Source organism: Papilio polytes, unplaced genomic scaffold, assembly GCF_000836215.1.
Source record: "Papilio polytes unplaced genomic scaffold, Ppol_1.0 DF824080.1, whole genome shotgun sequence".
Taxonomy (NCBI): domain Eukaryota; kingdom Metazoa; phylum Arthropoda; class Insecta; order Lepidoptera; family Papilionidae; genus Papilio; species Papilio polytes.
Window position 1 is genome coordinate 906,866 of NW_013525124.1, and position 14,288 is coordinate 921,153.

Consider the following 14,288-nt stretch of genomic DNA (forward strand, 5'->3'; position numbering starts at 1 on the left):
AAATTACGTAACAGATCATCAAAAATGAAACAAACAAATGTTACCGGATGCATTAACCTCAAACATCATATTGGTAGTATTACAAAAAGGCGGGTTTAACAAATGTTCGGTAACGTAAGCATTTAGACACAAGTTTCTTTGGGTGTGATATTTTCGTGTTGTTTTGTTTATTGATTCGTGTTTTGTTTGTTTCCAGGGCAAGTCTGTGATCCGTCCGATAGCGTTCAAGCCACTGGGCGGGCGGCTGTCAGCGGGCGGCGAACGCTATGGCTCCACTCCAGTTCTCGCCAGTAGACCGCCTTCACTCATGACTCTATACGGCAGTGAGTACTTCGAACCAATGCATTATTCTCTTTATATCATTTCAAACTGGCCAATCAGGAAGTGTTCACTTGGTATGGTTAAATTAGTGACGCTGCATTGACTTCTCCGCAATAAATTAAAAGGATGCAGAAGTTGACTTACTTAATGAACAAAGAAGATGCACAGAAAGGGGATATTTGTCTTAACCGTACATCTTACCCTCAAAATCAATTCCCTGCCCATCTTTCACTTACGCCTTTTTTCAACAAAGTCTTATTCTTAACTAACTGGCTACGTTGCCTCAATAAACTCCACCACACAATAGCTATCAACGAAGGCTTTATTTTTTTTATAATGCAGCAATTATTAATCTTTTGTTTGTACTTATAAACAATATAGTCTCATTATAAGGTCTTTTTTTTATAACATAAGGTGGCAAACGAGCAAGCGGCCACACGAATCCGCTAAAATGGCGAAGTGACCGCTGCTCATAGACATCCGCAATTGCAGATGCGTTGCCTACCCTTATCCGATGGAGGAGGAGACGCACATAAAAAGGATATTTCCCCTTCCTATGCATCTCCTCCACTGTCAAATCCACTTCTCTTACCCATTCTCTCCCTATGAGAAAAGGTTGGTAAGGAGTAAGGGACTTAAATTAGGCCTCCGGCACCACACTCATCAGACGAAACACGGAATTACTTCCACTTCACGCCTGTCTTCTGTGTGGTCGTGGTATTACACCGGGCGTGCCGGCCCATTCGTGCTAAGATGTTAAAGCAGGCACTACCACTGTAACTGTTATTTCATCAGGTTCATCAGACGTGCGTGAGGCGCGTTGGTGTGGGTCACCACAGCCGGCGTCGCTGTCGGCTCTACCTCCAACCACGCTCTCCACACCGCTGCATCAGAGACACCACTCCGCTATCGTGTGAGTACATTACTTATTGTTACAGCCAAGGCTCTATTTGATAGGAAAGGCACATATCTGGGAAGAAATTCAAAGCTGTGTGTGTCGTCAAAGTCATGCACATTATCTCGTGTGAAGGTATAAATAGCTGTTGCCCGCGACTTCGTTTACGTTAAATTTAAAAATTTAGCTTATGTTACTCAGCGATAATAACAATACTAGTGTTAGGGTAGGGCACCTTTGGTCGTCAGCCCAGGGCGCTGAATATTTACTTTTTTTAATTACAGTCTCATATATGAAGGGTCACAGGCAAGGCTATGTTATTTTATTACGTTAGTTAAAAGGGGGGCCCGTATAAACGCCCTGGTAGTGCTAAACCCGGCAATGCATGAGGTTAAATAGTATTAAATGACAAAGCAATATCAAACTTTAAAATCAAAAATACCATACATACGAAGTACCCCTATATACTTCGTATAGGGTGAGTATATAGGGGTGCGTTTAAATAAATACCCACATATAATTAATTACACGCGATGATTTATAAATAAAGATGGATAAAGAGGGAAATCGTTACAATACGATGCGGGTAATAATTATTATATTAACTAAGAATGCTTTACGTTATCTTGTCTATGAAAATATTGTACATACAAAATAATTTAAATGATACATGTAGGTATTTAAACTTTGAACACCGTCAGTAGATTTTCATCCTAAAATGCTGGGGTTTTTCGAAACATACTTGAATTTATTTCAATATGAATTTTAAATAAGTTTTACGTAAATTAAAAGAGTAGATGATAAAATGGACACCGACCATAGACTATAGAAGATGTACCTTTCAGTTGACAATGTTTTATGTTAATTTAAATCATGCAATTTTCAAAATCTTATTCTATCCACGTTTTTATGTGGGTGAATGTAAATTATTATCCGATTGAAAATTCTGGTCAAATTCTCGATTTTAATCAGATTTTACGAGCAAATGCATTATAAAGTACCGATATATAAATTGATGTAAATGTTGCCATACTTGACTTATAAAAAATAGAGTTCTTTTTAACATAATAATATAAAAACTGCCAGACATTATTTGATGTAAAAACCAACAAAAATTTCGTTATGCCTTACATCACATACTTTCTCATGTACTTATTAACCGCGAGATTAACGTTACGTCAACTATTAAATTAGTTCCAGTTAATATCACGAGTAATAAAAGCGAAGCATCATAGCTAAGATTGTTGCATACTTTTAAACAATTTGTTTTGTTGATACTATCGTTTTTAACTCAGAGAAACACTTCTTCAGGATCGCGCGCGAATATCAATCCTTCTAATGACATTGACAGCTGTCAGTTAGAGATGTGACGTTGACGTTGCGCCGATTTTACAGCGCGGTACTAATTTTCTTCTTAACAATACATAATGCACGTGTTATATTATTGGTCACACATTAGTCGAACTGTAATCATAATTTGTTTGTTGCTTTGATCAAAATGTATATTTTTATTATGTCAACGTGAATTTTAATTGTCGTGTTACAACTCGAAAGAACAAAATTAGAAATTACTAACTTTAACCCGCGACTATGTCCGCATAGAATTAAGAAAATAAAATTAAGTAGCCTGTGTGTTCTTCCAGACTATCCTCTACTATGCCAAATTTTATTGAGATCTGTTCAGCAGTTTTGGCTACAAACTCTAAAAACATCCATAAACTTTCGCATTTATAATATTAGTAAGTTAATTTATAAGAAAGAGAAATACAAACCAACATTGTTCCGTTATGCAACATTAGGGTAATTCGGTTTGAACCCTGAACGGTTTTCGACCATATATACGATTCTCAAATTGAGTTGCCCTAAAAAGCGTTCAAATTCTGAACTCTGCAATTCTAAATTGGCCTTTGACCAGAGCAATATGTATAATACTAGTTTTCGCCCGCTACTCCGTCTGCGTGGATTTAAAAAAAATCAAAAGTGATTATGCGTTCTTCTGACTATCCTCTACATCTATACTAAATTTCATTGAAATCTGTTGAGCAGTTTAGACTACATACTCTAACAAACATTCATCCATCCATCTAAACTTTCGCATTTATAATATTAGTATGATTGATAGCAGTATTAGAGTAAATCGACTGTGATATGTAAGTCAACTGTACCAGCCTTTTGCCTATTTTACCTACATTAAAAGTAATTAATCAATCATCAACATGAGTTACGCCCGCAACCCAAATGAGTAGAGTCACCTCTCTCTCGCTTCCTTAATAACAAACCCCTTAGCAACGCATACCCGTATTGGGTAATCTTGGTATTGCCCTTCTTGAATATATCATCAATCTTGACGGTATACAAGTCTGGGACTGGGACCAACAAACACTCGCTTTCGGGTCATAAATTTTCTTTGTCACATACGTTATTATTGTTATTGACATATCTCTCTCTCTCTCCCTCTCTCTCTCTCTCTCTCTCTCACTCACTCTCTCATTCCCTATTAAAACAGAAATTACTATGTTTTCCATAGATTATAGTTAAAGGAACAAAGTTTATAAGTGTTTCTTTAAACAGCTCTCGCATAAAACGATGTGAAGAACAGACAGATAACATTTGTTTTCACCAACATAAATTTCTTCAGCTTTATTAAACAGTACAACATTTAACATCAGCTAGCTTGTGCACTATCTTTCATTAAAGTGTAATTAAAATTATTAACGCGACGTTCTCGAGTTGCCTCTCGCCACTTTAGTAATTTGTGAATGAGTGAAGGAACTGCGGCGATAAAATGCTGCTGTACAAAGTACAGTCGTATTGGAATTAATAATGATAGAAATTTTTAAATATATTTTTACTTTTAGGTATTTCTTAACATATTTTTAGTGTAATTTATTTACTACGGTATCAACAATTAAATTAGTAATCACTAACCTTTAGGCTTAGACACTTAGCTACTCTTCCTAAAAGATAGCTGTAAACAATTTCAAATTTTGATGTATCTATATCTATGCTAATATTATAAAGAGCAAAAATTTGTATTTTTGGATTTTTGTATGTATTGAAATAAGTCAAAAACTACTTGGTCGATTTCAAAATTTTTTTCACCATTAAAAATCAACATTATCAGGGAGTAACATAGGCTGTATTTTTTAATTTCACGCGGGCGAAGTCGCGAGCAACAGCTAGCGTGTATTTTACGTATTTTAAAGCAACGCTTTACTAACGTTCTAAATATGTAATACTATTACATAATACCTAATTTATATAATATCATTAACTTTCTCAGAGATGAAAGCATTATCAATAAATCCAAAAACATTGTAAAAAATAAATTAAGAAATCATTTCTTACAGGATTAATGTAACTAGTAAATATATAATAATTAAGTAGGAGATACATTAACGTATATTTATAAGAAATGGGTGTTTGTCGCCAACAAACTGCTGTGCAGTTTGGCGACATTTTTATTTGTAAATTTTTATATATATTTTTTTCTGTATGTAAATAAAAAAAAAAAAAAAAATATTCACCCTTCATTAATCTTGCGATCTATAGCAATGGACAAAAAGCAACATTTTAGCCCCGGCACGTGCCGATGCAGCCACATACGGGACGGACGCCGTGCGCGCCGCGCGTACTCTTGCGTTATTGTGTTGAAAAATTACTACAGTTATACGTGAAATATAGATTGGGTTTTTAGTGTTTGTGTTCGTTTAGTGATGACGTAATTAAGTGTTTGCGGTTACTCCGTACACATGTATAAGTAAGTGTAACATTCGCGGTATTTTTCAAGATGAAGAATTTTTTTCCTTTAATTTAAAAGCAATTTTAATGCTTTATATGCTAATAACTTATGCTTATATAAAATGGGATTAAGAATCGTCTAATAAGTTAAAGTAAATTACTCATTAAGAGTATGTGAAATTTATTTTTAATTTTATTGATGACTAGCTTTCGCCCGCGACTCCGTCCGCGTGGAATTAAAAATAAAAACACAGTCAGTAGTCTAAGTGTTCTTTCAGACTATCCTGCCAAATTACAATGAGACTCTTTCAGCAGTTTAGGCTACAAACTCTAACAAACATCCATCCATCAAAACTTTTGCATTTATAATCAAACATAAATCTCCGAAAAATGTCAGGTTCCCGAGGCACGCGTAGTTTTTTTTATTATTTGCATAGTTAGTCTGTTTTCTAATACCACGCGAACGAAGTCGGAGGCAACAGCTATCACTTATATTTAAGAATATGGATAGAATAATGTTTTATTTCATTTGCACATTTAAAGCTAATTAACCATTTTATAAGAGCTATTTTTGACATTATTTGTTGTACTATGCGTATCGTTTAATGTGAACCTTTCTAACAAGACATAATCAGCCCCTTAACGAAGCAATTACTCCCACGGGATTGTTCCCTAAGGAAGTGTTTCATTATCTTCAGTCCCTATGGGGTTAAACATGAAACCGACAACAATATTACTGAGTCACATTTTAATGAAAGTTTTATAATTCTGGTTTTGAAAAATTAGCTTAATAATAATAATAATAATTTTTTTTTAAATCATGTGAAATATGTTATATATAAAAATAAGAAAATAAAGACATGAGAAGATAATAATAATTATTTAATTCAGATATCAAAGATCCATAAGGTGTTTAAGCCCGCGAATTAAATTTTAGACTAAAACAAAAGAAAAAAGCCTATATGTTCTTCCACAGTATGCTCTACATACATATATGTACATATGTGTCAAATTTCATCTAAATCCGATCAGCAGTTTAGGCAGTAAACTCTAACAAATATCTATCCATAAAAACTTTCGCATTTATAATATTAGTAACATTAAAAAGTAACTGTTTTTTTATAGATTGTCAAGATAAAGTACAAGTATACGACTTTTAATCAATTATGAAACCAAAGTTTATTGCCGATGTTTTTTAAAATTGCAGTATTTTCCGTAAACCGCACCTATTCGTCCGCACTTTATTCAAACTACAAAAAACTCCGATGAATCAATACTGATAACTTATCATACAGTACTTCTATGATTCCGTAATATACATAACAAATAAGGTATGATAAATAATATGTATGAGAAAATCAACTGTACTTTACATATGGAATTTAATTCGCTCTCCGCTAAAAATCTATCACCATAAGAGGTATAATTTAGCATGTACGTTGCTACGTCAAGTTTTTTTTTTTATAACATAAAGTGGCAAACGAGCAAGTGGCCACCTGAATCTGCCAAAATGGCGAGGCGAGGGCTGCCCATAAACATCCGCAATTGCAGATGCGTTGCCTACCTTTATCTGAAGGAGGAGACGCACATAAAGAGGATATTTACCACTCCTATGCATCTCCTCCACCTCAAATCCACTTTCCCTTCCCATCCCCTTTCTTATAAGAATAGGGTGGTAAAGAGAAAAGGGCTTAAATTAGACATAATAAAGTTTCCCAATAACATCACTAAAATGGGTAGGAAATAAATATCCTCGACTGTACAATTTGAAACATCAAACGCGGTTCTTACTGAGCCAGTACAGTTGGTACAACGCTCAATAACTGGATTGGAAATCAACTAGCTCATTTTAAACGTTAACTAGTATCAGTGTGTCCTACAATCTATGATTGGCTTCGCAACTGTCCAACTGTACTGGCCTAGTGTGAACCGCGCTTCACATTGACTGTCAAAGACTAAACATCAAGTCTACAGTTGTCTCTTAGAAACAAAACGTACGGATCTAACATATCCTTGCTAATTCTTTTCAAATGGTTCGCTGACTTGATTCAATAACCTCATGGTAGATTTTTTTGGCTGATTCTCGATGAAATATAGATGTAGTTTGGAAGAACAGATAGGCTATTTACTGTTATTTCTTTATCCACGCGAACGGAGTAGTGGACAGAAGCTAGTAAAATAATTAAGATAACGAGCAAAAATCCTTACAATATATATTATGTGAATTAAAATTCCACACAACTGATTGCATCCTAATTCACTTTGAGTGCCGACAATTTACTCATTGCCTAAACTATTCGTAAATTACTTTGGCTACTTTGTGGTCAATTGAGATTTCTCAATCTTACTAATATTAATGCAAGTGTTAGAATGGATGCATGTTTGTTACTTACTACGTATCAACGGCTGTTAATCAAGATTTTTTTAATTACATGCAGACAGATTCGCGGGCGACAGCTACATGTTATAACATTTTTGGGTTCATTTCAAAAATCATCCGCAAAAATGATCATAGTTTCGTTGTTATATTTTCTATTACGTCTTTTTTTCTAAATTGCAGTTTTAAAAATATCCTCAATTATCTTTTAAACGTTTCCATTTATATTTAAGACTAAACACAGTTATGGGGAATGCAGTTTCCTTTATGGATATCCAAAAATAACTGCCCCTTTGCCAGCATGTGGTCGATGTCAAGTCTTTGTAATGCTGTTAACATTAAATGTAATTTATTTCTACTTTCCCTTTACTTTCCGAATTTATTTGTATGATATATTACGCATTTCTTATATGTACAGTTAAAGAATTAAATTCGCTTCCCACTTGGATCGAATACAACAAACTCTCACCATGAAGCTGTAATATAACAGTCATATAATGTTTTCGATCTTATTGCAAATCAAAATGGGTAGGAAAATAAATTTCCGTGACTGTGGTGATATAACCTACATTGAAGACTTTAGACACAAATTAAAAATGTGACGTCATATGTCATAGTTGACATTTACAACATTTGGGGTTACATTTTATCAATGTTCAAACACTTCATGCAAACAAACATTTATAAATGCCTTATAAAATATGCAAAACCGTAGAAAGTGCATTGTTTGACAGTCGTTAAATACGAAATGGAATATATTAGTACTGTCGAGGTAAAGACATGACAAAAAAATTATTAATTCAATATCTACTGCGTATTCGTGCACCAAATTGACACGAAATAGGCGTAGTAACACGCACGTCAATTCTCCTCGTGAACACATTTAAACAAAAAGACTAAGCTTATACAAACTAGATGATAATCTTAATTTTCCTTTAATTAAATGACAGTGTCTGTTATCTAGGACTAAACGTGGCCAAAATGGATGTTATAACTTTTAAACAATAATATTATTGTAACAACTTAACTATACTTCGATATTCAATCGACCGATTCCCACCAGGAATGGCGCGTTTATTCTCAAACTTCTAATTGACATTGACAGATGTCATAGTGATGGGGAGTGTATGTCAATGATTTAGTGTTGCGCCGCTACTCCGGTGCGATACCGATTACTTCTTAACATTACATATTTCTAATCCTAATATTGAGGCAAAATTGACTATATATGTGGCTAGATATAATGTGGCTTGTTCTCTCACGGCTTATCCCCGCCGTGGTAACAATAGGATGTTTGCGAGATGTCAGGAAACATGCTCCGATGATCACACGCAACTAATTTGCGTTCGCCTACATACAGAATAATTAACCATCATCTGCGAACTTACAACATAGGTGCCATTGGATCAAATGTTCGCCAAACATTTGAACCAATCATTTGGACCAATCTTTTGATATTTATATTTTACGAGCATTGTAAATTTTGAACTTTATGAATTTAATTATGAACTTTTATTATCATGTAACACATTTAAATGTTTTTTATTTGTCATCATTATATTTATAAATTAGTTGTCAGTCTATAATCATAAATTCTAAATTATTATATATCCTATACTTGTTAATAACAAGATTTATTAAAAATCCTTTTTACGTTCAAGGTTATAAAAAAATTGTTAAGACTTAATAAATAACGTTATATCAATCAAAATACTTATAAATAGCACACCTGGTTTTATTTTTTAATAAGAGAATAATCTATTTGATATTAAAATTCCAAGAACGTATTTTTGACTGATTGTATCAAGAAAATATATTCTAACCTATTAAAAATACAAATATTATATTACATAAACGTCACAATAATAACAATTAAGTTTACATCTATACCAGACTTACTCTTTTTTATTTTAGTTTTTCACTTTAAAGGCGAGTACACATTGATATCGAAAAAGGTTCAAACAATTTACGTTAAAAAGAACCCGCTTGTACGCTTGTAAACTTATTAAGGTCACTTCTGTAATGATGGCATGTGGCCTATATTAGTTGTTGAAACACGATTTAATAGTTTCGTTAAATTATACCATTTGCCAGACACGCGAATTTATCTCGCAAATTGATTTACTCAAGGTTTGCGCTAACAATTACTTAATTTAGTTCTGTCATTGTCACGGTTTCAAGCCTCATTGACTGATAACTGTTTTTCTTAAAAATAATAGATCTGGCGTAATTAACTAAATGTTTTCCTAAAAAATGGCACTATCCCTAATGGCAATTTTGTTATGTCCACACTAGTTTGAAGTGTCCACACTATTCTAAGAGACGGAATAGTAAATTGTATTTGTATTATAATGTCCCTTAGATGAAATCATTGGGACTTTGGTCAGTTAAATTGTATAAGGAAATAAACGAAAACTTATAGATTTAAGTTCCACAGACGTGTAAAAGTCTCCTACAATGCTTTTACTTCTTTTTCCGATTAAACGAACCATGCAGTGAGTTGGCCGTGAAGAAAAATAATATTCAAAATAAATAAACAAAATTTAAATAGATACTTAACATATTTAATAAGTAGAGCGTAACTGCAATAATTTCTAGACGCGCTAAATTCCGGAAAAACATTAACAATGATCCATTAATATTTAAGGTTGACTTAATATTTAAACAAAAACAATTGAATTTAAAATAAAACATTTTGGTAATATAAGGTAATTGTATCCAATCCAAGTGAGGTATAGGCTTATGCTAAGAGATTTATCCTTACCTATTTGGTTTGGAACTGTTAGAAGAAATCGGTACCGTGCCGAAGTAGCGTCGCAACACTAGATTATTGACATACACATCCCATCCCTATGACATTTGTCAATGTCATTCAGAAGTATTAAAGACCAGCGCGCGAATTTTGACGGGAATCGGTAAACTGAGTATCGAAGCACAATTACTTTGTCACCAATTATATTATTGTGTAAAAGAACTATTTTATTTTACTTAGGCTGTAATTGAACTACATTTTATATCAACTCTAATATAACATAAGAAAACAGAGTTATTCAAAGTCCGCAGTCATTCGTTCATGGTTGGTCGACGATGCAAGACGTTCTCCGCTCCGTGGCTCTCCATACTGCGTCATTACTCGCGTAATCATAGTTCATACCGCGAAAGCCTATTTTCACACGAGGGTACAACAGTAGACACTGCAGCTCCTATTGCTTGAACAATGAGGGATTAGTTTTGATATTAATTGACCGTTCAAACAAGAGCATCGCATTGTCTGCTACTCTGCCTCGCTGTCCTACCCTCGTGTAAAACTAGCCTTAAAAAATGTTTCACGGGGAACACAGAACAATACGATTAACGGTATATAAGTTTTTGATAATTTTTAGTCATTTGACAACACGTTGTTTTTACTAAATGTGTCGTTTATTCTAACGGTTTATTCGATGGTGTTTTGTTCCATTCATAACACCCTAATTATTCAGAATTATTCAGTCATTGCATACAAACCAACGAGAGACTTCAAGAGAAACGTATGTAAACAACCTAATAAAGTACTAAAAGCGCCTGATACCGTTCGAAAGCAATTGCGCTTTTAAACAAATTCACTGTATGTTGTCATTGAGTTCACCATAACAGGTCAATGGAGATAGCATTTTCACTAATGCGAATAGGGTTGTCAATTATTTACATTTTATTTTATTACTTATGTTAAAAAGGTTTTGTTGTTTTTAACATTTAAGTAACATTAATGTAATTATTGTTGAACTAGGAGCTATACGAAGTACAAATTAAATTTTTCCAAACAAAATTTTTGACTGATAAGAATAATTTTACAAAAAAATAAATGTTTGATTAATTAATTACTTATAATTATCATAGAAAATACTAATTTTATTCAGTCTGTGACAGCCCTGTGTCAAGGCTGCATTTAGTATTTCACCGTTACTGTAGTACAGGTGGCCGACATTCAGATTTTAAGATACTTTTCCTAATTAGCCCATTTAAATTCGCCATCAGTTGCGGATTTCTAAATTTATTATACGCCCAACTTCCACTTACCGATCGAGTTACCTTTCACCGCGATATAAAATTATCGATTAATATCTACATCAGATCTGTCATTGATTGGATTTGTTATTCTTAAATTGAAAATATATTCAAATAGTAGGGGAGCCCACAATGCTAAATGGGGATTTACTCAAGCGTCGTAGAGACCTATTGGGATACAGCTTAGATGATAAGAAGAAAAAAAAATATTATGTGATATATACCTTTACATCGGTGGGGGAAGCGGCTATAGATTTTTAAATATGTAATAAAACTTTGGCATGGAAATCCTCGAGCGCGTCAGATATTGATAGCATTAATGCCCTACGTATTTTTAATAATGTACGTATGTTAATCTGATCGTTTGTATGATGTTGATGGTTGCAGTATAAAAATAGGGTTGTAAAATACGAGCTGTCGCCCGCAAAATTGGTAGCGTAAATTCGGACGGAATTAATAAAAATATAGTCTATGATATGTCTATCTTTGTCAGCTACCCTCCAGTGAAAGTCGTGTCGAAATCGGCCCAGCCTTTTCGGAGACGGCTTGCTTTTTTAAATGCGCTTTTCGTTATCAGCAACGCAAATACATTATCTTCCCGAAATCTGGAATTTTTCTTTTGTTACAAACAGACACTTAAATTTTATTATATGATAAAACAATGTCGATGTGAAATTTATTTTATTATGATATCAATAAACAACTCAAGTTTTCGTCCTCATTAAATAATTCGATTTAATTTATAGTATGGGAACAGATAATTTGAGGTTATGATAACCGCCACGCTAAAGGTAAAATAGGGCGTAATAGAAATCTCGCACATGGGTGGTAAAACTGATATTGACACGCAAATATAAATCATTTTAACCGTTTGTATTTATTATTTCAGAACGAAGTCAAGCTGCTTGGTGAGTGGGGACAGCAAGGAGCCTGTGCCGGCGCCCTCGCCCGCGGACTCCGGAGTCTCCGAGCTCGAACGAGATCATCATGACTACAGGTGAGTCGGTCTCATAATAAGAAAAAGTAGTCAGTTCTATCATGAGTTTTCGTAGATACTGTTTCTTCTTTTATATATCGTATATAATTGGAGACTAGATGTTGCTCGCGTCTTTGTCCTCGAGAATATAATAATTATAAAAAAAATGTAGCCTAAGTTACTGTCAGTTACACCATTCTAATGGTAAAAGAATTATTAAAATCGACCTAGTAGCTTTACTAGCTTTCGCCCGCGAATCTATCCTCGTGGAATAAAAAAAAAGTAAGTACCCTGTGTTGTTCCAGAACATCGTCTACAACTATGCCAAATTTCATAGAAATCCGTTCAGCCAGTACAAACTCTAACAAACAAACATCCATCTAAACTTTCGCATTTATAATATTAGTATGATGATTGTATTTATGTGTAGTACATGTGAACGCATACGTGGTCATATCGGGCACGAGGCGCGTGTCCGTCTGGCGCGCGGTCTGGCGGCGGGCGCGGCGAGTGCGCGACGCGACGAGCGCGAGGCGGAGCTCGGCCGCGTGCGTCGCGAGCGAGCACTGCTCCGTCAGCGGCTAGAAGACGCAGAGTGGAGCCTCTGCCAACGCGCCGGGGAGATCGCGCTACTCAAGACACAACTCAAAGAAGCACAGGTACACACATTTATACTGTGTTCATAACAGACCCCTACAAAGTTACAAAGAAAAGTAGAAGAAAAGAAATACTACAAAGTATAATAGAAAAGAAAGTTTCTTATAAGGAAAGGATGGGAAGAGGAAGTGGATAGACCAAGCGGTGACGCGTAGTAAAGGGACTTGTAATGCTTTTGTTCTACTACTACTGTACTACTTCAACGACTTTATTTCGCTTGCCAAAAAAAAACAAGATGCGGCAGCTGTAATGCCCAAAAATAATTTATAATTTGTCAAAGCTACTGAAGATTATAATATCGTCAATCAGAACAGAAATAATTGTATTCCTTTATTTTTCCAGAATGAACAAACAGCCAAAGGCCACGAATATCTCACGATGAAGGCCGACTGCCGCCAACTTCGTGAGGCGCTCGACAAAAAAGAAAAAGACATAATGAGGTTGCGCTCCGAGTTAGAAGAGAAAGAAAAATCGGTGAGCAGACTGCAGTCGGAAGTGGACCGACTGACGGGAGACCTCGTGCAGAGCGTCGCTGACATGAACAAGGCTAAAGAAAGCAGCAAGAACGAAATCGAAAGACTAAAAACGGAACTAAAAGAATTGAGACAGGAATTGTCCGATGTTTCCCTCAGCGGGTACGAGGGGATAGAGTGTGGGAGGACGATGCGAGGACTATACGACTGCAAGAGTAACGAGTACCACTGGAATTCTAGTGACAGTGCGTTAGAAGACGCTGAAGTTCAACGTTTGAATGGAGAACTGCCGGACGCTTGTGGGGAGCCTTGTCCAGCGAATGCTATAGTAGACCGATTGAAATGCGAGTTGGAGGCGAAAGAAGCGCAGTTTAATAACGAAAGAAGAAAGTGGTCGGAGGAGAAGGATAAAGTGCTTCGTTACCAGAAGCAGCTGCAATTAAACTATGTACAGATGTTTAAGAGGTCCCGCAGCCTGGAGGCGGAGGTGGACGGACTACGATTGGAGCTGGAACTCTGCAATAAGAATAACATCAACCAACACAAGACGATACACTTGTAACGACCAAATTCACTAGCAACTAATATTTATTTAGACATCCCTTGTAAATAAAAATAACTCTTGCCGAGGTCTTTTAGCCAATTAACGATAATACAATGATACTCAATGGCGATGGACTTTTAATAAATTATTGTACATTTTTTTATCTAGATAACTTTATAGATTTTAAGGTTTTTTATAAGAGAATATCGTGTTATTGTAGATAATAAAACAATTTTAAAATTTTCAAAGCGTTTTATTGA

The 14,288-nt window shown here is 34.9% G+C and overlaps 1 protein-coding gene across 2 annotated transcripts in view; it reads left to right on the plus strand.

Annotated features, from left to right (window-relative positions):
- Positions 1–14,270, plus strand: part of LOC106100019 (leucine zipper putative tumor suppressor 2 homolog) — a 74,237-nt gene extending 59,967 nt beyond the window's left edge. For both annotated transcript variants that reach the window (XM_013278748.1, XM_013278749.1), the window contains 5 exons: positions 197–323; positions 1,117–1,234; positions 12,268–12,375; positions 12,785–13,013; positions 13,354–14,270. In XM_013278748.1, coding sequence (XP_013134202.1) covers positions 197–323; positions 1,117–1,234; positions 12,268–12,375; positions 12,785–13,013; positions 13,354–14,046 — 1,275 coding nt within the window. In that variant the 3' untranslated portion in view covers positions 14,047–14,270. The remainder of the gene's footprint in view (positions 1–196; positions 324–1,116; positions 1,235–12,267; positions 12,376–12,784; positions 13,014–13,353) is intronic.
- The last annotated feature ends 18 nt before the right edge of the window (positions 14,271–14,288 follow it).